Source organism: Chiroxiphia lanceolata, chromosome 12, assembly GCF_009829145.1.
Source record: "Chiroxiphia lanceolata isolate bChiLan1 chromosome 12, bChiLan1.pri, whole genome shotgun sequence".
NCBI lineage: Eukaryota > Metazoa > Chordata > Aves > Passeriformes > Pipridae > Chiroxiphia > Chiroxiphia lanceolata.
The window spans coordinates 8,900,795-8,924,790 of NC_045648.1; the positions used below are offsets into that span (position 1 = coordinate 8,900,795).

The 23,996-nt window shown below is 41.9% G+C and overlaps 1 protein-coding gene across 3 annotated transcripts in view; it reads left to right on the top strand.

Annotated features, from left to right (window-relative positions):
* The first annotated feature begins 1,478 nt into the window (after positions 1 to 1,478).
* The window catches only part of CEMIP (cell migration inducing hyaluronidase 1), a 58,516-nt gene continuing 35,998 nt past the window's right edge, over positions 1,479 to 23,996 (top strand). Inside the window, exons 1-11 of one of the 3 annotated variants that reach the window (XM_032700579.1) lie at positions 1,479 to 3,397; positions 5,468 to 5,575; positions 8,402 to 8,554; positions 9,224 to 9,362; positions 10,138 to 10,374; positions 10,758 to 10,937; positions 14,602 to 14,672; positions 15,404 to 15,499; positions 16,129 to 16,250; positions 18,437 to 18,578; positions 19,409 to 19,600. In XM_032700579.1, coding sequence (XP_032556470.1) covers positions 5,500 to 5,575; positions 8,402 to 8,554; positions 9,224 to 9,362; positions 10,138 to 10,374; positions 10,758 to 10,937; positions 14,602 to 14,672; positions 15,404 to 15,499; positions 16,129 to 16,250; positions 18,437 to 18,578; positions 19,409 to 19,600 — 1,408 coding nt within the window. In that variant the 5' untranslated portion in view covers positions 1,479 to 3,397; positions 5,468 to 5,499. Of the gene's footprint in view, positions 5,576 to 8,401; positions 8,555 to 9,223; positions 9,363 to 10,137; positions 10,375 to 10,757; positions 10,938 to 14,601; positions 14,673 to 15,403; positions 15,500 to 16,128; positions 16,251 to 18,436; positions 18,579 to 19,408; positions 19,601 to 23,996 lie in introns of all 3 variants that reach the window. The other 2 variants (XM_032700581.1, XM_032700580.1) reach the window with 2 other exon arrangements.

The following is a 23,996-nucleotide window of genomic DNA, read 5'->3' on the forward strand; positions in this document are numbered from 1 at the left end:
AAAAGCAGCAGTTTGAAGAGGATTCAGGATGCTGTGATCCTCTTCAGCCACTGCACACACTTTCCTTACCTGGGAGTGAAAAAAGCCTTCAAAGCAGGGACACTCTGCAGAGGGTACAGTTCCTCCAGGGACCCCTGGGACATGACATTCAAGACGATGTTTTCAAAGGCTGCTGCTAACTTGGCATGCACCAGGAGCCTGTGTGTGTGAAGCTGCGGGGTAAGTGTTGCATTGTGTTTGTGGGAAGCTGCCGTATTCCTCCTGCAGATTCCCTGAGCGGGAGGATCCCCACTCGCGTGCTGGAGTCCGCACAGACTGTGCCTGTCCTCGTGGACTTGCAGCTGATCCAGGCATGTTCAACACATCTAAGGCATTTAGGGTATACAGCTGTTGTGGTTGTCCCCAGAGTATTTCTGCAGTGGGAAGACACTAGTTCTGGCACTCCCTGGAAGCACGAGCTTGGCTATACACTGCCTGTCAGCAGGCATAGCAGAGTCAGTGCACCCTGAACCTCAGCAAACAGGGCTCAGCTTCCCAACACTTTGCTGCTTTGAAAACTTCATGCAGTGGATGAGGGTTTAATTCAGTGAAATGCTGAAATTCTGAGCACTTTGAAAGCTCGAGAAACTGGGAGTCAGTCAGCCTCAGATGGGTGGAGTGATGTGAATTGCAAACGATTTTGTTTTAGTGAAGCCAAAATTTCCTTTTCAAGGTCTGTAAGCCTCTGTTAAAAAAAAAAAAAAAAAGGGGGGGTTAATTCTAAATAAAAGCATAGCTTTAAAATAACTTTCCCCCCCTTTTATTTCTGTCTCAAAATAGTGTGCCAATATTGCAACAAATTAGCAAACACCTTAGCTTTCTTTAATATGTTAATTGTAAAAATTTTCTCTATCTCCTGCTTCTCATTCAGAATCTATTTTTATGGGCATCTGGAATCAAGGAATTTACAGTGATATTTATAAACAGAATATATGAGCAGAACCTTCTTTCTTGTTGGGAAAGATATGAGATAAATTTTTAAGAAAGCAAGGTTCACTGGAGAAACAGTCAGAGTGCTGCTTTTGACTCCAGTATTGATTCATTGAGAATTAAAGTCTGTTCCTGAGTTTAATCCTCCTCTTCTTGCTAGTAAAAACGAGCAGCAGATGTGTGGGTGGCAAGCATAAGAGCAAGATGTGAGCAGAGGCAGCTACACTGATGCCACAGGTTGGGACTGAAAAGCATTTTCACTAGTAACCCCCAGAAATGCGTGTGTTTATTTTCTGAAGGTTTTAGCTGTGCCTCTGGCTGGATGTGCAAAAGCTCCCCCTGCACAGAAATGTCACTGTAGCAAGTGCTGGCATGTCCTCGGGTCAGAAAGGCAAATGTGCACTTCATATCTACCTTCCCAGCTGGGGCTGGAGGACCATGCAATGTCAGCAAAAAGGGAGCAGAGGTGCTAATTAAACAGCTCCTCCCTCTCTCAGGATCAGCTTCCAAATCGATGCTGGCATCCTTGCATATGCATGAGGAAACAAGCAGCAAGGCTTCAGACCTAGCTATCAAATCACTGCACCCTCAGCATCAGCAATGGCTGTGAGAGGGTCCGGGTTTGGCCACCTGGAGCACGAGGGTGCCCCACAACCCTGGCACTGACCCATCAGGGTCTCCCAGAGCATTTCACCTTGCGCAGGTGATCCCGGGGCACACAGATTTTACTCACAGGGCATCTCAAGTAGTTGTGCAAATAAGTGTCTGCTGAGAGTTCACTCCCCATCAGGCTAAAAGGCACCTTTCTCCTGTGAGCTTTTCCTGTTCTTTGGGGATGGCACCGGATCCCCACTTTGCTCCCAAGCAGGTCAGTGGTCTCTCTTGCTGAGCAGCAGCAGCAGGAGCTACACAGTTTCTTGCTTCTGTTTGATATCTTTGTCAGGGAAGATTAAGCAGCTGCTGCTTTTTTTCCCGTCCTTGTCATGTTTGTTATGGATCGTTAATGCTCCCTGCTTGACATACTGAAAGGAGCTCATCTCCAGCAGATGCTGAAGGTACATCCTCCAAAGAGTGTCAAGGTAGTCTTAAAAAGCACTTCAAAACACTCAGTATTGGAAGCTACTTCTAAAAATTTTGTTGTTAGGCTTGGGTGGTTGGCCCAGAGCTGTGCAAGGTGGTAAGTCAAAAGTGGGAGCCTGGTGTGTGTTTCTGAATGACTGATGGTATCGTTCCAGAAAGCTCTGCTCTGACCCTGGGATTCAGGGTGTCTGTGTGACCCCACCATGATGCCTGTGACAATCCAGCTCCCTTGGAGCATTTCTTCACCATTTTGTTTGCAGGATTGTCTGCTGTGTCTTGCCTCTAGCACTGAAACCACAGGGAGGGCAGTGGATAGGGATTCCTCTCTGCAGTGTGCTTTCTAGTACAGTATCACTGCTGACACCTGCAGTAGCAGCCAGCTTAAGACTAATGGTTTCCTGCATCTACTTTTAGCATTGTCTGCTGCTATTGTTCACTTTTTGGAAAGATTCAGCAGCTGGGAATCATTTCAGAGAGTCTGCCTTGCCAGATCCAGGGATATGAGTCCCACTTGCCATTGCCAGGCAGCTTTTAATGGCTAGATATAAATGCTTTTCTCACCCAGGAGAGAAGTCCCAGACGGTATTTGAGAAATGCTGGAGATGATAGGCTTAGGCGGACACTTGTATGGCCCTTATGCTCTCAGAGTGCCCAAATCTGCAGGGAGATTTGTTGACATTGGTGGTTACATCAGAGCTGGAGTCAGCCACGTGGCGCCTGTTCAAGCGAGATGTAGCGTGTTGCTGTATCCCCACGCGGCTCCGAGCGCTGAGCTAAGGAAGCGCTGGCTGGCAGGAGACAGCTGCTCCTGAGCCCGCTCCAGCAGCAGACAGTAATGAGAAGAGTCACTATCTCTTCCTGCTCTTATACCGAACAGTAAAATCAAACGTGTCACTGCTTGTGCCTAATGTTTTGGGAAACATGCTTAATTGAGAGGTTTTGAAGGAAAATTCCTGAGATTATCCTCCGAGCAGCATTTTTCCGGCCATGTGTTAGTCAGAGCTGAATCAGAGGAGTCGGATCCTCTTGGTCCTCTTGGCTCTCAGCCTTTCCAACCCAAGTGCCAATTAATACTAACATTGCAATGAACTTGGGCTCGGTGCGAGCCGAATCAAACACCCTACCTCAGTCACAAAATAAGCAGGATATTCTTTGGACTGTGGCAGATCAGACACTGCGAAAACATCGGAGCCTTGGCACACAGCCGATGCCTCCAAAAATGACATTTCTTTCCAGTGTCTGATTGCTTGTTTTGATCTCTGCTGATGAAGATGGATGCAATCAGGGAAGCTGTCCCTGGTGAGCAACTGGGGATATAAAACCAGAAGCCATTTTGCACAACCTGATGGTAAGTGCTGTGCAGTTCTTGGCTCTAAAGAAAGCAAAGACTGAGGAATTTCTTGAACTAGTTTCCTACCAGTTTGCCACAGGTTTGTGTCAGAAACAAGGTCATGAGCTGGACAGAACAGAGGTGCTCCTTTGAGCTGGTAATGGGCCAGAACAAAGAGATTTACATTTCTTTGCTTCCTACAAAGCAACAGGAGAGCAAATGCATGCCATCATTGCCAAAAAATCAGTCCCTTCTTTTTATTCCTGTGAACTCTTGTGTCATCTGAATGTATTTTATGATGGAAACCTTACCAGTTGGAATCTGGCTTTATGCAGCACTAACATACAGCTGTGTCCACGCTCTAAGAAACACTGTTTATCTGCAATGACCATCCTGTGGCATTACCTCTTGTTTAGTTCTTCCTCTATCGTTAAAGCAGAACCCAGTGACTGGGTTTGCAGATCAGGCTGTGTAATAATCACCAATAAATCTTGACATTTTAATGGTGAGTGCTGTACTTTGGGCATACCTCTAATAATGTTTCTTTAAAAGGGCTCTGGTTTATCAAATGTTGATGGTTAATGCTGTTAAAATGTCAGACACGTGCAGCCTGGTTCTGGCACAAATTCCATGGCGACAGCATTGCTCTCTGATAATGTATATCATTCAAAGTTATAGCGTTGCTAAGTGCATTCCTCTCTTCTACTGCTCTGTAGCAGCATTTCAGCACCTGATAGACTGTACCAAGTCCTGAGTCTATGCTGTTTCCAGAGCTCATGGCTGTTAAATACACTATACCAAAGCAAACAAACATTTCCCTGCTGAAATATTTCCTGTAAAATCTGATTCTAACGCTATTTTTAATACAATTGCTGAATTACATGTGGTTTGAACCCATCATTGTACTTTGAGCTGTATCACCTTTATGAAAAGTACAGACGTGTTTTGCATTTATACACTGCAAAATCTGCTCAACGAAATCCTTGCTTCTTCCATATAATTTTCTCATGTTTTTTTTTGTTTAGCTTTTATTAACAAGTGACATGAAAAATAACATGTGTTTTTTGCCCTAAAGAAATTGGGGCACCCTGGAATTTTTTTCTATGCTTATTTTTGCGTCAAACTAAGTGGTGTGATGCATACATTTATCCTGTTTCATCAGTGGGATGTGACATGACAGCTACAAATAAACGCCTTTGATATTCCTCAGACACTGGCTTATATGATAAAACCTAAAGGCTCCAAGGACTACATGTGAATTTTAAACAGTGCCTTATGAATACAGAAGTGGGTGTCCTTGCCTCCCTGTGAATACACATGTCAATAAATTGTCATGAGCCTGAGGCAGAGCTGCAGAATCAATCACCGGAGACCAGAGAGAATCACATTAATTCTAACTTTGACTTTCATGACACTGCTTGTTTGTTTTTGCTGGGGGTTGGCTATGGAAGAAACAAAAACAACATTAGGTAGACTGGTTTCAAAAGCAGCTTTTGGTTTTGCAAGAAAATTCTGAGCTGGCACACCAAACAGACAATATTTTCTTAGATCTGAAATCTAAGAAACTGCAGGCTTCAGGTTGGAAGTGTGAGTACGGTTTATCTCAGGGGTACACAAAACACCATTGCTAAAAATGTGTGGGTAGTCTGGGGGGGAGAGAGGTGCCACCGAAAGGTTACTTCGCTAAAATCTGTCACTCTGCAAACGCCTCCTCTGTTGTGTTTCATTACTTTTTAGCACGCGTGAATATGCAGCCCTAGAGAGTCCTGACACTGGATGTGTTTATACCACATTCCTAGGGTGTTTTTGGTTACAGCTGGTGGCTGCCTTCTGAGTGTCTATTTGGATTCCTGAGTGGGTTTATCCTAAACCAAACAAAGGGTTAGGAGCTGCCCATGGCTTCTCTCTCTATTCAGGCTGGTCCCTGAGCAGTGCAAAGGTGTTCTCAGCCATCAAGCTGAATGGGAGTGGAAGTGATCTGGCATAAAGCTGGATATAACCTCCTTTTTTATTATTTTCTGCAGTGAAAGAGTTGGAAAACAAAACAAAAAAAAGGTGACATTTCCTTAATATTCTTTTTTTTCACAGGTATCCATCTAGAGAACTAAAAATCCTGAACAATGGCTCTACCTACCTCCCAGTACCTGGCTGGAAAGTTCATTTATTTTCTGTTTGTAGTCTCTTCAGTAAGCACAGGTAAGTTTTCTTGCCATGGGGAAAAAGGGCATGGTTTGTAATGTTATTTTTAGTAGGTTTGGATTGAGCAGCTTTTCACTCTTCTTTTTATAAGAAGAGTCAAAGACAGAGTGAGAAAACTCAGGAGAAAAGCAGTTTTCTGATGGGCCAATATTCCCAGCTGAGGGCAGCTGGAGTGGCAAAGACTGAAATTTCTGAGCAGGTGAAAGAACCCTCAGAAATCCCTCAGACTCTGCCACACATTCTTAAACCAAATCCAACAAACTGCCACAAAGAAATAACAAAAGAAACCTCAGGTCCTAGTAGCTGTGGCTGAGGGAGGTGAAGCCGAATATTTTGCTGTGTTGCCCAAGCTCGGATGTGGGTGGGACATCCCTGTCCCTTGGGTTTTTTTCTCTTCCAAGTAGTCCTGTTACAAAGCAGTTGAGGGGAAGGGGAAAAGGGGAGCTTGATTTACATATTGTATATGCAGCTAATTTGGAGGTTTGTATTTGTTTAAAACAAAGAGACCATATGTCTTGCCCCAAACACTGCAGCTGCATGAAGAAACCTTCCATTGTCATGCTCAGGCCCTTTTGGTCAAGAAGCAAACATTCAGTTAATTCCTCATGCTGGGTAGAATTTGCACTTTTATTTAAAAAATGACAATGAGAGTAATAATCAAGCTGTCAAGGTAGCTGGACCAGCTGGCAGAAGATGCTCAGCCTGACGGTGTCCTTGGCGCAGCAGATGTGGGTGATGTGCACAGCTCCTGGTACAAATTGGTTAATGAAATTGGGAATTTGGGTCCTTTGTTCTGGGTTGCACTGACTTTTGCTGATTGTCGTCCCAAACATCAGCATAAATTCCTCTTGATTTCCCTTTAGGCTTCACTGTCTACCTCTCTGTTTCAAAATAATGAATTTGGGGGCACAAGCCGTCTTTGGATACTGGCATAATCAGTAAATGGAAAAATGAACAAGGTTTTTGTCCTGTCCACTTCATCTAACTGATATATTATACCTCTACATTTGAATTGGTTCTTTTGGTTTTATATCACTTCTCATCATAAGCAAATTTTTCTATTATCCTTATTCCCAGAGAAAAAACAGGTCTTTTTCTTTTTGTTTTTAGTTTTATTGTCAGTGTGTATTATAGTTACATTTGAACATCTAAGCCAAGTTTCCTGTCTGAAATATTTATCTTTTCTCACTTTTATTAATTCTGTGTGTCTTCTGGTAGGAACCCAGAAACACCTTCTTATTTTTCTTAATTACTGTAAATCAGAAAAAGTGGCCCTGACATTACTGATACATTTCCAGCTTCCAGCTGGCACAAATGGTATCAAAATCAGTTCCTGGATGTTTATCAGTATCTGACTTGCTACCTGGTAGATTATTGGCCCTCTCTGATTTGATTTCTTAATGTATATGGAAAAAGTTTGCAGAGAGCCAAGGCATATGTAGCCCACATGAAACATCCCTTGCTTACCTTGAATAGATGGTATTTAATGGGGCTCTGGAGACATTAAGGCCATGGCTGGTCCAATTCTATTGTTTTCTTAAGACATGAAGCTGGTGGAGGAATGTGAGAGGAAACTGAATGCAGATGGACAGATTTTGTTTCTGTTTCTGTGGAATTACAGACGTCCTTCAAGTTTCAGTGGCAGCACAAAAACAACTGCCTGTCAACTACACTAGCACCAGGGAATGTTTCCTTGCATGGATTCACATCATTGTCCTTTCCAATAAGTGAATGCATCAGTGTCTGTGGGGCAAAACCCACCCATCTTTACCATATTAAGTGCCAGAGACATAACCTGCTGAGGTCAAGGTGTTTATCCCACGTCTATCATCACTGATTTGTTGATCCTGTAGTTTTCTCTATGGTGCTTTTGTCAGAAAGCTGGTGAGAACTCCCAGCCATTTCTAAAGGCAAAGGGCTCATTGTTCAAACTTCCACTGACCTCAGCTCCCTAGGATTAGGAAGGGTTCTACCCTCAGAAAATATGCATCACACATGAGACTCTCATTGCACTTTTGTTGATTAGAGTAAGACATGAGGCTCACATATAGACTTAGGTATATCAGGGAAATATTTTACCTTAAGTAAATACTTAACAACATGAGACTCTTGGATTTGGTATGAGAGCTGTTTAGACTAACATGTCATGGCAGCTCATCACCAAATTAGTGTGTGGAGACTGGTGATGTGTGATCCTAAACTGAATGAATCCTTACTGTTTCTGCCTGGAAAAGCTCACGAACCCATACACACTCTCTTGTGAGATTCTTGTTGCTCTCTCTTACTGGATGTACTGGTAATTCCTTGGTGTTTCCTGTTTTCACGTTAGTTTGAGCTCTTTTACTTTCCATCTCCAGTGAAAATACAGAATGCAACCAAATTTTAACATCTTTGCATTAAATAAAGCAAGTGCTTTGGGGGCATTTTTAAAGGTAGTAGTTGTTTTATTCTTTCATCAACACCTTCCCTGGGCTTGTGAAAGGCTTTGTGTCTGGATGGTATGAACAGATCTGAATGTCACTGCAGGAAGGGCTCAGTTACAACTCCTTCTTCATAGTTTTCTAGAAATCCCATCCCTTGCAAGGCTTCTTTGCATCGGGATTTTCCATGCTTCCAGAAAACAGAAAACCATACAGCTTAAGCTGCTGTTTGTTTTCTTTTGGTTGTGATCCACATGTACTCTGCTGCACTGAGATATTGCTGTGTTCCAGAGAGCCAGCAAAGGGGGGTACTGGGAATGATACTGTAAAGATGTCCAGATATGGAGCTTTCTGTCTCACACCAAGCAAATGGTGATTGTCTTCACTCTGCATCTCTACCCAGCAGAAGCAGCTGTCACATGTCCTGACAAAGATCCTGAGTTAGAAAACTGGAATCCAGGTCACAATGAAGAAAACCATGTTGAAATCAGTAATGGCAGGAAGCTCCTTCTCTCCTCTTCTGCGACTGTCCACTCTATCCACATCACCAATGGAGGTAAAATGTGCTGGTGGCAAGGCTGGGTGAAGTCTGCTTTCCACTGTGGCTGCTTACATCACTCTGTATCATGCTGGGAGAACTTCCTGCTTCTCCCTGAGAAGTGGGTGGCTACTGGGCAAACACAGCTTTACCTCAGTCCCAGGCTGGGTGGCAGCTGAGATGCTGAGACTCTTTAGCTGTTATAACCAACCTATTTTCTGTCCTTTCTGGAGAATTTACAAAAGTAGCTCAGTAAAATGATCAGTTCTGCTTCTGTGATTTGATTCAAAAGCATTTTTTTATTAAATCACTGGCCTGATAACATCATACTGCAATAGTTGTGTTCTCAGGGCCTCAGAACAGACAGATGCATATGTGCCTCCAAGTCTTCAAGGACAGAGTCAGTGTTATTGCCATTAATAGCTTTTATTCATCTTAACTCTGAATTTCTTTCTCAGTTTTGAACGAGTCCTCTTCCACACAAATCTTAATTGCATTCTTCAAGACCTGGACTGAATAGAAAGTGTGTAATGTCTTCAGGATTTGTATTGAGAGCCGTTTTGGGTGGACAGGCAGAATTTTTCAAAAATTGAGATGAGAGCCCAGCACTGGGTTTGGCACAACGATACCACAACCTCTGATGAGCTGCTGTGTGCTAAAGCAAATGTTGTAACCTTTTCTACTTAGGAAAACTGGTCATTAAAGACGATGTGCAGCCTATCACTCTGCGTACCAGATATATACTCATTGAAAATGATGGAGAGTTACACATTGGCAGTGAGCTGTGCCCTTACCAAGGCAATGTGGATATCATCTTATATGGGCGGTATGTATGCACGTTAAATATTATCTTTGAACTTTCTAGGATCTCTCCTCCACATCAAGGGACAAAAAATGTTCCTTAAAATTACATTTTCTTGGATATCGGCGCTCTGTGGAAAATTCAGTAACTTTTTAGACAATTTAAATGGCCCATAAAAATTGATGCAGGTTTGGGTTGGTTTTGTTACTCTTCTACTGGGATATGAACACTGGGATGCTTGGTCATGCCAGAGAATCAGCATGCACCCTCCCACCACTCAAGATGATTTTCCAGAATAGGCTTAAAACGTGAGGATTTCTTTTAGTCTGAAAATTCCCCTCCTTAAACATCCTTTCTTTCTGCATGAGAGTGGTGAGCTGGAGGATAATATCTTTATGTCTTGCAGATTGCTACAGGATCTCTTAGAATTTCGAGGATGCCAAATTCTTATTTAACAACCACTAGACCTCCTAGCTCCTGGTTAGAGTCCTAACTGCCTCCAGAATTCAAAAATACAGATGTGTTGCTCAGTCTGGGCTCCTGGCCTCCTCTGGCCTGGGTAAAATGAATATAGCATGTATAACCTGTGTTCCAGATTGCTGTTGGTCTTCAGTAGTTGCTAGTACTATTTAAAATAGTTTATTTTCTCTACAATGTGAACAGCTGTTGATTCTTGGAGTACCTGAAAGAAATGCTCTGCAAATCATGACACTTCTCCCCTCGGGCCATAGCAGCACAAGGAGAGAGGCTCCTTGACTGTCAGATACAAACCCAAACCTTTGCTCCCTTCCTGCTGCAGAGCCGATGATGGCAGCCAGCCAGATCCTTACTTTGGGCAGAAGTATCTTGGAGTAGGTAAAGGTGGCACTCTTGAGATCCACGGCAAGAAAAAGCTGTCCTGGACTTTCTTAAACAAGACTCTTCACCCTGGTGGCATGGAAGAAGGTGGATATTACTTTGAAAGGAGCTGGGGCCATCGGGGTGTCATTGTCCATGTTATTGACCCAAAGACAGGGGCAGTTGTCCATTCAGATCGGTGAGTGACTTTTTGACTGTCTGGATGTGAGGATCTTTGGGAATGGGTTGGGGACAGCATCTCAGCAAGCTCAGAAACACACATTTTAGCATCTTGTTCAGATGGGTGTTATTGCATGTCTGTTCAATTCTTTGTAGATCAGTAATCTCCAAAACCAGAGAGTTAGTAGTGGTACTACTTTGCTAGTCTGTCAACTAGAGTTTAAACAATTTGGCTTAACAGAACCCCCTCATGTGCCCTGTTAGATAAGGGCTTTTGCAATGGGATAATATCATTACTGTAAACAACACAAAAGAGTAATTTCTTTATAGCTGTTGCTTTTCATTACATAAAGGTGTGGTAGTCACTGAAGTAAATGTTTATGGGTGTTTTTATCACTTCAGGTTTGATACCTACAGAGCAAAAGAGGAAAGTGTCCGTCTTGCCCAGTATTTGGGCAGAGTTGCGAATGGCATGATCCTCTCGGTCGCAGTGAACGATGAAGGATCCAGAAACTTGGATGACTTGGCCAGGAAAGCAATGACCAAACTGGGCAGCAAGCATTTCCTCCACCTTGGGTTTAGGTATGTGCCAGTCCTGCCAGTTCTCCCAGCAACAGAGGCTTTATTATTTTTCTGAGATGTCCAAATAGTTCCACTCTCTCAAAGGCACAAAGTTCTTTCACATGGGAAAAAAAAAAAAAAAAAGAAAAAAAAAAAGAGGGAAACTTCTCAATCTGAAATTTTAGCAGTTAATTAGATAGTTTCAGATGCACTCAGTGTCTGTACTGGGTATTTTTACTACCAGATTGAGGAATAGCGTATGATTCACATCAAAAAAGATGTTTTTCAAGATATTGTTCCCACAAGTTGCATATTCCAATTTATTTTCAAGCCATCTCTCAAGGATTTAAGAGGCATATTTATACACACACAGTGGATTAGATGGGCTGAACATTAAGGAGGGTAGAATAATTGCTGTGCAGCCCTGGCTAAACACATCTAGACATACATACAACACATTCTTCAGCTTGTCCAATACAGATTTGGGGACTTGGGCAGCAAAGAAATTTAGCAAGCATGGATTTATGCTGTGGACTGTAAATACTTTTGTGGCCAAAACAGTGTCTCTGTTGGCACACACACTGTTGAGAATACTTGCTATTTACCCAACTGTAGCCATTATAATTTTTGTGTTTATCTAAATTTATGTAGGCTTTTTTTTTTATGAGGCACTAAGAGGGTGACTGCAGAACACACACACACACAGACACACAAAATCTGCCTTGTAGGGAGAAGTGATTCAATACAGCAGTCTGTGGAAACAGACATGTGTCAGCTGGGCACACACAGATGGAGTAAGATTTGGGGTGGTTGATGAAGAGGTTGTCTCGAATGCTACATGGACTCCTGTGCACCAGACAACACATTTCAAAGAATCAACCAAGGCTGTAGAAATGGTCTCCAAATTCAGGCAATCTCCATCAGTGCAATTCTTGCTCTCAAATATCCAGACCCCATATTAAAGCCCAGTAGCTTGCTGGTTTTTTTAAAATACTGGAATTAGGGAAACAGAAAATGATTTTTGAAAATAATACTTTTTTTTCCAGTTGTTCAACAGAAAGAACTTGATGGGTTTTGCATATGTTTACAAAAAGTAAATAGTACTTTATGTTTTTAGGCTGCTGTGGTGTTTTAATGCAAGTTTCTCACCACTTTGCTATCAATGCTTATAATGGAAATAACATAGAAATTTATCCATAGAAGTGTGACTTTCAGCATTTTTATTGTTTGCAGTCAAAAAGCTAATCCTTGCCATGCTGTTATCTGAAATACCACAATATTTCATTCTATAAATTATTAAGACATTGTGGGTACTTTTTGAAATTTTTTGAAGTACCTTATAAAAGACAATGCTCAGAATGAGAAAATGACACACACATGTACAGACTTTAATCTCTGTGGCCAAGGCAGGCTCTGGCTGAGGAGAGCCAATGGATTTTTCTTTCTAACCTGCCTGTCACCACTCACTGCCTGGCACTGGGGTTTGCTGGCTGGTCCCACCGAATCCTGGCTGTCAGACCTTCTCAGCTCTTTGCCAGTGGCTGGGGCTGGCCATGGGCACCACTCAGACAATAACAGTGTAAGCCCCGGGCTCAGGAAATTTCAGTTTCACATTTTGTGAGGTGCCACTTGAGTCAGGCTATTGAGCCATACTGTATATTGTGTGGTTTTCTGGGTAGGGTGTTGGTGGGGGTTATAGGGAAAAATTCTTATCTCCAGTTGCTCCAAATTCAACCAGATTGTAAAGTTGTGCAACTCCCCCTTGCTGTAGCAGAGCTGATGAGCAGTGCTGATTTGTCCAGAAATGTTTCTGTGGTCCTGGCATCTCTTTTCAGTTGCCTGTTTGCTGAGTCCAGAACACTAGGAATGAAAGGAAAATCTTGCATTCCTCCTCTATTGTTGTCCTTTCAAAAAGTGTGTTTACTCTTTCAGTGTGAGCCTTTTTTTTTTCCTTCTACTAATAAATGAAGAGAAAGCCTTTTTGCACTTGATGACATATGTGTTCTCTTTGGAATCCCACCCAAATATCACCAGTTTGGCTCCGGACTTGCTGGTCGCTTCATTTCATACAGCCCAAACAGATTGCCTGTGTCCTTATGGGTCAGGGTTGAATGGCTTTAAAACTATTTTTAGTGGTAAAATAACTGGGAGAAACAAGTATTTTAACACACGAAATGGGGCCAAACCTTGAGTTGCAGAACTAAATAGCTTTTATTCTTTAGATTGTTTTTGTGGTATCACTTTTTTGGTCATGTTTCAAATTTGGTGTACCAAAATATTAATAATAACAACAAACAACAACAACAACAACAACAAATCTATCTTGACTGCTGAGTGATAAAGTGTCCTTCCTGCCCCCATCCCCCTCTCTCCCTGGATGGAGATCACAGCCCATCAGTGCCTTCGGCAATTGGCGCACAGGCGAGTTTTCCAGCAGGAGCATCTGGCTCGCTGGCAGGCTCCAGAGGCAGTTGTGCTGGCAGCTTCCACTGAGCCTGTGCTGGGGCTGAGGACACGCTGCTGGAACTCCCTCTCCTTGAGCAGCCGCGTCCAGCACATTTCTGGGGCCATGGCACAGCACGGGGTGCGCCAGTGCTCACCCAGAACCTGCTGCTCCCCAAGCCCGGGGCTGGGAATCCCAGCAAAGCCCAGCTCACAGCAGTGGTGATTTGTGAGTGTTTTAGTGGCTCTCTGTCAATGCCTGTATGTGTTTTCTCCTGGAGTCCCAGAGTGGTTTGGAACTTGGCTTATACCAGCGAATGGTCAATATAAGATGACCTGCAGGACTCAAGGGTAAATCTTGATGCAACTGAAATGACTGGATATTTATAACTATATATCTATGGGAGGTTTTGCTAAATTCCCTTCCACCCTACCATCCTAAAAGCATATTTTTTTATTCTCTAAGTCATTAAGAGCAGATATGCCTGAACTATTCTATTTTGAAGACAAAAATTCCTCCTGACCCCTACTAATTGGGTTCATTTCCAAGGCTGGGAGGCAATTTACTCCCTGTATCAATTGCTTTCTCATCCATGTGGTCATTCTCCAGTGATAGCTATTGAACCCACTCAATCAATAACCATCAGGTGCTAATGAACCAACTTCTGACATGGGATCAGATTTGAATAGACAATTCAGAGTCATAAACCTTCATCCCTGTTCAGTGTTCAAAATAAGGAAACTAGATATGCAGAGACTATTTAAGTATTTTTTATTGTCCTTTGCCAGCCAGTCTGTCTATTAGAAATTCTCATGGGTCATTCCAAACACAATTGTGATATACAAGATTTCAGCATGAGCTAAATTTATTTAAGCAGAAGTGGTTTCTTTTCATATTCTTTAGTGTATACACACACACAAAAGATTTATTTTCAGGCTCCCCAGGGAGTTGCCTGTGTCCCATGGGTCTGTTACTCACAAGTTTCTTTAAACACTCATTTAAAAAAGAAACACACTTGTTAGAGGAGTGTTTTAAGCGGGGATTTGTCTTCAAACTTCCTTCTCTTTTGATATATTTACTGAAGAAATATAGAGTGTTAAGATATTTTTAATTTTAACTAAGATGCCTGTGACACTAATCAGACTGTTTTGAATGTGGTGTCCCTGAGAAATGGAAGAAAACAGGGCTATGAAAAATACGCATCTCATACTTGACATAACTCAACCATTTCTCATTTTCCAGGCACCCATGGAGTTTTATTACCATTAAAGGAAATCCCTCCTCTTCTGTTGAAGACCACATTGAATATCAAGGTATTTAATGCACAAAATGCTGGCTTGACATGTCCTCTGGAACTTACTGGAGTTATGGTTGAGATTATTTTGGTTGATGGTGTTTCCACTTGCCACTGAATCACACTGAAGCTTTGAGGAATTCATGGTTTGACATATTTAATTGAACTCTCTGTACATATTGCTTCTTTCCACTAATGCAGCTGAAGCAGCTGAGTGGGGGATAGCTTAGGTTATCCAAATCCTGAGATAAGAGGTGAGATTCTACACCAGTGTAAATCCATGTAACTTTGTTGAGCTCAGACACTGCCTCCCTTAGACACAAAGCTATGGAACAGACCCAGATCACACCAGTTGAAAATTTAATCTGTGTTTCCTGAATTTGTAGCTTCAAATCCTCCTGTGAAACCATTTTCTTACAAGCTGAACACTTCTGAGTCTGTCTTCTCATGACATTAACAATATGGCTTGCTACAACATCAAATAAAAATAGCAATATAATACAAATAATTGGGGGGGTTATCCTCTCTTGATTTTTGCAGATTTTTCCTCCTGATTATCCAAGCAGTTATAAGAGTGTCTGAAGCCTCATTCCAAGATCAGTAAATTTTTCCGGATGTTGTGCAGGGCTAATTTTGGATATTTTAGCCAAAATATTCAAACACGCACACAGACCATTACCTTTTCAGTTCTGACTTTTATTGATTGCATTCAGTGATTGTACCAAGGTTTGCTTTGGTTTTTTTTAACAGGTCACAGAGGGTCAGCTGTGGCCAAAGTATTCAAACTATTCAAAGCTGAGAACGGAGAACATTTTAACGTCTCTTCAACGAGTGAGTGGGTTCAAGGTAAGAGGTCTGAGGGCTATTTAACTCAGTGGTAGACAGCTGACAAATAGGATGAATCATCCTTTTTATTGCAATTCTTTTCCATTTGGGAAGAGCGGACTTGCTAGCTGCTATTTACGTCGCCACAAACCCAAGTAAAGAACACTCACAGATTCTTTCCCCAATTGTCTCCAGGACTCTCTGAATAACTGGGATCCTTTTTCCTTTACCGCACGGGGTATGAAATTCCATCTCCTATGATCTAAGAGATCACACACAACCTCTTACTTCTTTTGACTGCATAGTCGTCATGTCCATGTGTCAGACAACACACAGTAACCGGTCACAACTTGATCGGAAAGATCAGAAAAAGCAGCTAAGGAGGACACAGATCCAAAACCCATATCTATTAATAATGCCCATACTTCACCCTCCAATTATGTAGCTTTTAATAACTGCTCTCCCTTGGCTGGTTGCACTTCACAGCATCATTAAAAGTGGCTGACACACTGGCAGGAAGAGGCAGGAATCAGATCATGAGTGAAGAAACCTGTGAATGATATCTGAGATCATATTATGCTTCATGCATTTTTGCTGCACTCATTAAGCTTGACTTTCAAATGACTGTTCTTGTTTGCACTTGTCTCCAGATGTAGAATGGACAGAGTGGTTTGAGAAGCCTAATAAAGTGAGATCTAAGGACATGGAGAAGCTGTCTGACTTCAAAGCTGCTCATCCTGATAAAATCTGTAGGCAGCCCATTGACATCCAGGTAGGCAGACTTACCGCTCACTTTAGAGGGGCAAGTCCTCTTTGCATTGACACTGAACCCCAAAATAATTGTGCTTGTCAGTAATTTTTGTTTCTAAATAAAAGACACCAATTACTTTACCGCTCTAATACATAACCAACGAGATCTGGTATTCAGTCATGTATCATTTTGAGACAAAAGTTTATAGAATTGAGCTCCTTTCAGTAAATTCTGGCATGAAAAGGAGTACAGATGGGGTCATGGACAGCACAGATGCTATCATGAAATATGTGGTTCCCTACTGGAAGATTAAAAGGAGCAAGCACATGAAAATTTCAAAGTTTTTAAATGGACCTGGAATGGACTCTACCTAAAAAATTAATCACAAAATGTAATGAGATGGTAAAACTACCAGCTGTAGCAGGTAGTCAAGAATATTTGTGAGCTTGCAGCCATTTCTTGGAGTCTCTGTGGAAAGAAATTTGAATTCTGTTTGGAGCTAAACATTATAATTATGCCATCAGACCAGAATGCTAAGGAGCAGTTATACACCTTTTCTGAGACTGCAAAAGCCTCTTTAAGGACAAAAAAAAAAAAACCAGCAGCAAAAACCAAGGGTTTTTCTTTTTTTTTTAATATGTTCACCATATACTTTATATGTCTACCTACTAAAACAACTCCAGCAAAACATTGCCTAGAAAGACAATAAAATCCTTCATATCTGTGCAAGGCTGAGTCTAAGATTCCTGCATGCTCTGAACTAGTGTTGTCCTTATTCACAAGAATGCAGCTATTGAAGTAAACGGGAATGCTGACAGCATGAGTGAAAGTTTCCAGGGCTAGATGTTATAAAGAATCTCTCTTGACCAGAAAGGAAAAAACTGCCCTATAATTTTATGCCAGGTCTTAGCAAATTCACATTCATTTCTGCTCCCGTATACATGTATTAGAAGTGACAACTTAGTTCAAAACAGGGGTCAGATGTTTGTTGCGATACAGCCCCTTCTAGCCTGCAAGTTAAAAGAGAAACAAGAAAGATATTCTTCTGTTCAAGAAACAAACCTTTTTTTTCCTCTTCTGTGAAATGAGTTATGTTTTTTTCCCCTCATGTATATTAAAAGTGAGAAGTTTTTCAGTTTATCCTGCAGATCTTAGGGCAAATCCTCAGGTAGTGTAATCTGGTGCTGCTCATTGCTTTCATAAAGTTACACTGATTTATAGCAGCTGGCCTGCTCCAGCTCTGCTACATGCAAGAAAATTGAAGATGTGATGATGATAGTAACAGAAGTGCTGCACAACCAGAGGCACATTCCAGCAGCTGATGGTGCTAATCCCATACACAGCAGTGGGTGTGTGCATTATTAAGGAAAGTCTGCATGAGTGAGACACTCAGGATCAGACCCTTCACTGAAAGATGGTTTATCTCCTGGTGCCTTTCTAAGATGCATGTGGTATTTGGATCGCTCAAAGCAAGGCACCACATTTTTGTAAAAGGGTCGAGAGAAATGCAAGCTACAGAGATAGACTGTGAAATTTAACATGACCCTGAGGGGTGATGTTGCTTCAGCAGGAACACAGGACAAGTTACATACCTCAATGCATGTTGGTATGATACAGCCTTTTTTCTTAAGGCAGCTCTACAGGCAGGTACTTGTCTGTGAGGAAAAGCCACCTCTCCTTGTTCCTTTTAAAGCAATGGGTATTGCAGCAGCTTTGGCATTTTTTTTTAAGAGAGACTGATGCATGTAATGAAGAAATAAGACCCCTACCCCTTTCTTCTGCAAGGTTCAGACAGAGCTTAGCCACAAGCAATTAAAGGAGTGCAGTGCAGCAGCTGGAAACCATGAGTTCATTTGGGTGCAAGCATCCGTGTTCAACGTTTCCATCTGCCCTTAAACCAATGTCAAGAGAAAAATCTAGGGCACCAAGGCAGATGTTACTGAAGCTCAGAATACTCCTCCCAAAAAAGCACATGGTCTCAATATAGACCCAGGAGAAAGGCATGCACCTAGCAATGATGTATGCAGCCTTTGGATAGAGGAGCTGTGTGCGAGCACCAGCTGGAGAGCCGAGTCACAGTGTTTTGTTATGCAACGGTTGTGCACGACCCAAAACACAGCAAAAGCCTCTTCTGATGGCATAGATGTTTTGGTGAAATCCCTTCAGCTCACAGTAACACCTGTGTTATATTTCCATTCTCATTCCAGGCAATGACGCTTGATGGAGCTGATTTAACAACGGAGGTTTTCTACAAGAGTGGCCACGATTACCGGTTTGTGTGCCACGGCAAGGGCCAGACAGGCGAGGGCTGCCAGGACTACAGAGTACGGTTCCTGTGCGGCAGATCTGGTATGTGCCCCACGCCTGAAAGCCAGAACAGAGAACAGCAGAAATCCTGTCCTCCCATGACTGGCTCTTGTTCGGTGTCAGAACAACTCGAGCAATTTCTCCCAGCTAAAACTTTGGCTGGGCTATTGACAAGAACTCAGATAAAATGGCCAAAGATTTATCTCAGGAAAAATTCCCAAGCACTAACAGAGGTAACAGGGCAGTGTTTCAAAAACCCAGAAAGGTTATGGCAAATACTTGACAAGTTTCTTTCTGTAAATTCCTTGTCTTTTTCAAAAGGATTTTGGGATAAGGTAGTATTAGTCAATCAGAATGTGCGAAGACAACAGGTTTTGAAATTAATACTTCATTTTATAGTTATTAATTCCAACACCACTGTCCCTAACTTGGTCATTAGACAGGTCATTAGGGTTCTTCGGTGCTCAGCTGGCAGGAAAAGAAGGGTGGAAGACTGTTGTTTTTCTGGAAAAAACAGTCATTACATTAAAGACCACTTGGCTGCTGTAAACAACAGCACCCAGTGCCCACAAGGGCTGCTGCTAAGTGGGTGTGGTGAAAATGAGCCACTAAGGCTCATTTAAATTTAGTCCTGGGGTTAGTGGAAAATCCACCTGCTTGCAACTAAAGGAAAATACTTTCCTGTTTTCTTGCTTTCCCTGCCAAAGCTTGTAAAAAAACATGTTTGGAAGAGTTAACTTTGCTCCCCCTTTCCCCAAGGAAATAATAATTTTGGGGGCATTCCAGGCATTAAAAAAATAAATTTAAAAAAGGCACAAGAATTTTCTGATCAGATTAACTGAATTCTCCACCCAACCATTTTGGCTTTTCAGTGAAACCAAAGCTCACAGTAACCATTGACACCAATGTGAACAGCACAGTCCTGAATCTGGTGGATGATGTGAGCTCATGGAAACCTGGAGACAGGCTGGTGGTGGCAAGCACTGACTACTCCATGTACCAGGCAGAGGAGTTCCAAGTACTGCCATGCAGCACCTGCAGGCCCAACCAGGTCAAGGTAGCAGGTAAGGCTCTTCATCTTACTGTGCTGGTATTGCAGTTCATAAATTCTGTTGTTTGCACTGAGATGACTCCTTAAAGAATTGCAAAGAATTGAAAGGCACTTGAATTTGAGGGCTGGGATACATAACTCCCTTCATGCTTGAAAGCCATCTAATTTGATTCTGGTTCCTTTCTGCCTTCTCTTTTCACAGCTGACTCCATTTTATGTCCCCAAGCACACTATTGAGTGGAAGTATTTATTTAAGAGGGACAGATACAGGTCAGGTATTTGAAATTTTCAGTAACTGCATTTGAAATACCACTTCCTAGAAAGCAGGAGATGAGCACAGCTGATGTGAAGAGTGATCTAAGACAGGAGCAGACTGTGAGAGACTGTATGGCTATGAAGTAATGTCCAGCTGGCTGTTCTCTTAAGTTTTATTTAACAAGAACTGTAATCTTACATTTTAGAAATACTGTTTTGTACTACTGAAGCTACTGTTTCTCGTTTACTGTGTCTCTAGACAGCATTGCTTAGAGGTGATGTATTAACCAAACATTTCTGGTGGCCAGGGAATTGTCCTGAGCCACAGTACTGGGGAGAGGGGGTTGGCAGCGTGCTGCCTGAGCTGGTCTGAGCAGGAGGAGCAGGAGCCTTTGCAGAGCCACAGCATTTTTCCCTTGAAGGTGACTGGCTCAAATGCAGACAAATTGTTTTGATGAAAAGACATTGTAGTCCAGTAATTGTAAAGTGGCCTCCAGATACCGAGTCCAATTAAGTAGCGTAACTGTGATGAGGCACAGACTATTATCAGTATAAAGCAGCATAAAAGTGAAATCCTGGGTGGGAGGTTTACATTTCCACTTGAGTCTGTAGTCTTTCCTTTCTAGAACCATGTTTTGGCACACTGATAAGCAGAGAATGGAAATAGCACATGAACTGCCTCTTCTCTGAATAGATGAGGATTTTTTTACTTTTATACTTTACCAAAGCAAATGTTATTTTACAACATAAAAGTCTGTAGTAGCTGAGGCTGTGTTTCAGAGGCAGCATCTGCCTAGTGGTAAATCATGCATGTTACATTATCTTTTGCTTATACACTGGCTGTTGCTCTAGGCAGAGGTTTTGTCTGCATTTACAGTAAGATCTTTCTGAGAAACCATGAGGGCACTTGGAACATCCAATGCACCAGGGAGTTCATTCAGTTCTCTGAAATGAACCACTTCAACATTATCTCTGATGCAACTACTTCTGGAAGGTACAAATATACTTCCTTTGGCAACTGCCTCCCACAGAACTCTAACCATTCATTGTTGGAGATGTTCATCAAGCCAAGAAAAATGTTATTCACAGTTCGAATGTATCATAGTCTTATGACTTAAAATGACTAGTGCTTTCAGAGAAGACACATTTCCAAGTAGAATATTTTTCTTGAGCAACTTTTCAGCTATTGGGCCCAGACTAGTAGGATACAAGTCACATCATGAAGATGGTCTTGGAAGATGACCAGTACAAATAAAGATGGCACAGGAATCTTAGGCTTCCCATAATCTAATGGATCTGTGAAATTCATGTAGTTACATTTATCTTCTGCAACAAGGACAGCTAAGTTAGTTTAAGGAAATAAATAATGGGTTAAAAACAACAAAAGAGTTCATGTGAATTTCAAGTAAAGAAGCAGTGGAAACACTTGTTAAAGTAATTGTGCTCTCGGTCTCCGATTACTCTTTAGGAGAATTAGGACATTCCTTTTATTACCACAAATAACATGAACACCAGGGCCAAAGTCTCCCCTTACTTATATCCAGGCAACTCCATTGACGTCAATGGGATTTCACTGATTATATAAATCAAGGCAAAATCTAGTCCAGTTATAAAAATCACATCCAACTTTCTTTTAACAAAAACACATTCAGGCTAGAAAATAAAATAATCTACCTGAATCTAAGTTCAGTCTAGATGAAATAAAGCCTGGGCAAGGCTGAGCTGTCCCCTGTCTTTAAGAGCCAAGAGGTCCCTGAGTTGCTCTGTGCCCAGCCATGGTGTAACTTCATCCACTGCCCTGTGCCATGACGTGCAATTAGCCAGAGTAAGGACCATGTCTTAGCACAGGTTAGCAGTCCCAGCACAGCCTGGCCTTGTGGGTCTGGGTTAGGCTTGTAATTGCGTGCAGAAGACATTCATCATGGATGTTTTGTATGTGCTATGGACACATGCAAGATTGCTTTGCTTCTTCCGAGTAAAGCCTTCCACACATTTATATTACAGGGTCTCAGAGGGATGTCATTTGTAGTAAATGGAATGGCTTAATTTTCCTAAGAGGTTTAGTTTAGCAGCTGAGAACTCCAGAAGTCTGTCCTTTGAAAGACAAATGAAAAAACCATTCCTACCCATGATGGTTTATTTCCCTTTTAATCTTTTTTTTTTCCTTTCTATTTTTTTAAAAATGAAACTTAAATGTCAGATATGAATTACTTGAGTCTCTTAAAAGGCAGAAAACCTCTACTTTGTAGACAGTCAATTTGGTGTGGCAGGTACTTGGCATACCAAGGTTTAATATAATTTATGTTCTCATCGTTTAATAGTATTTTAATAGACATGATTTAGCATATTGTGCCAAATAAGTCAAACTCATTAGTTAGCTCATGTCCTATTTGTATTTGATACTTCCTGCTGAAACTCATACTTTCTTTACTTGCTAGAGATGGATTGATTAGAGCTTTTCAAAACAACTTAAGGGCATTAATACTTAATTGCCATCAGGTTTAGTAGGGTTTAGTTGTCTAACTGTGGACTTTGGCAAATCTGAGTGTAGAAGGCGAGGGAGAGCACCCAGGTTCTGATCTTTTACACTCCTTTATTGGAGTAACTACACTAATGTCAAAGCTGTAGTTCCCATGGGTAAATGTCGTGTGCCTGAGGACCCAGATCTGCAGGTCCTGCTCCCAGGCAAATGGTCACTCACTGAAATGGAACTTTTTTCCTCCACTTTCTTCTTTGTTTAACTTTTCTTGCTTGTCATTTTTGTGCCTAGATTATTTTCTCTGTGGGAACAGATTAAAACTGTTTGATCTTCCAACTTCACAAGGTTTGGGGAGGGACGACAGTGAAGGGCAGAGGGAGGGAGGAGGAAGGAAGGAAGGAAGGGTTGTGTTGTTGTGATAGAACTGGATAGTAGGAAAGATCAAGTATTTTGTCTAGTTTCCCTGGGAAACAAGTCTTATCTGCATCTTGGTTGCTCTGTATGAAGTTACTACCAATGCTGATAAGTTTCACCATGGAACAGAAATGATGAAATGCTCTTTTGTGCTCCTATATGCTCCTGATAAAGGATGAAAAAACTATTTGTGCCTGGCATAATTACTCCAATTATCCCACATACTGATGAATCTATGATTACAAGCACACATCTCCTAAATCATGCTTATTGGGTTGCAAATACTAGAGAGATATGGAGTTTACTGTGATCTTATTCATGCAGAAAACTTCGAATTAAAATGCTAATACATAGTTATGTCACAACTTCACAGACTGTGTCAGCATTCATCTGGTGCTGGAGGGATGGGAGAACTTTCTCCGCTATCAAGATTCAGATACTTCTAGAGATTTAGGGTTTTCTATTTAGAAGTTGGCATAATTTTGTCTGCAACTTGCCAAAAGCTCTTTTTCTAATTCAGCTCTGGTGCTTGAGGGCTGGGCAGGAAATCTTGTGAAATAGCCCTTTCTAACAACCTTTCAGAGCTCCTTCTGCTACCTTTGGGCATTGCCTAAGAGCTGAATGGACAGAGAAATACTCAGGTTTTCATAGCAGTTCAGAAGGGTTGAGTTTGAGCCTGATTTTAGTAAATATTTGAACTGTTTGTCCACCAAACCTTCCTAATCTTCCCATTCCAGCTGCAAGAACTTACATGTCAGAATAAAGAGAGTAAAAACCTGGAAGGTCAGAGTGGGAAACCCTCACATTTACAGAAGTGTGTCAGTAGATTGCCAAGCAGCTGCTACAGAAAGAGAGTGCAAAGTGGGACAGGAGTGGACTTAGGAAAGACAGTGGCACTGCCATTGGAATAAAACACTAATACACCTTGCAGGGACCTCTCAGTGCTTGCTTGAAGCCAGCACTGACGCACTGCCCTCAGTCCACCCCAATCCTCATATCGTGCCCATCTGCAGTCTGAAGGTGCACTCATTTTAGCCCTGAAACCAAACAGCTACCGAGGCTTTGATCCAGTACAGCATTTGAACATACACTTAATATCCATGAGAACACAAGGCTCTACACACTCCTACAACAGAAGGTGTATTTCTGAGCTTTGTGGGACACTGGGCAGGATTTTGAAAGAGAAAGGGGATTAAGGGCTGTAACAGGATGAGTTACCCAGCACGAAACTGTCCCAAGAAGGCTTAGTTAGCTCTGAACT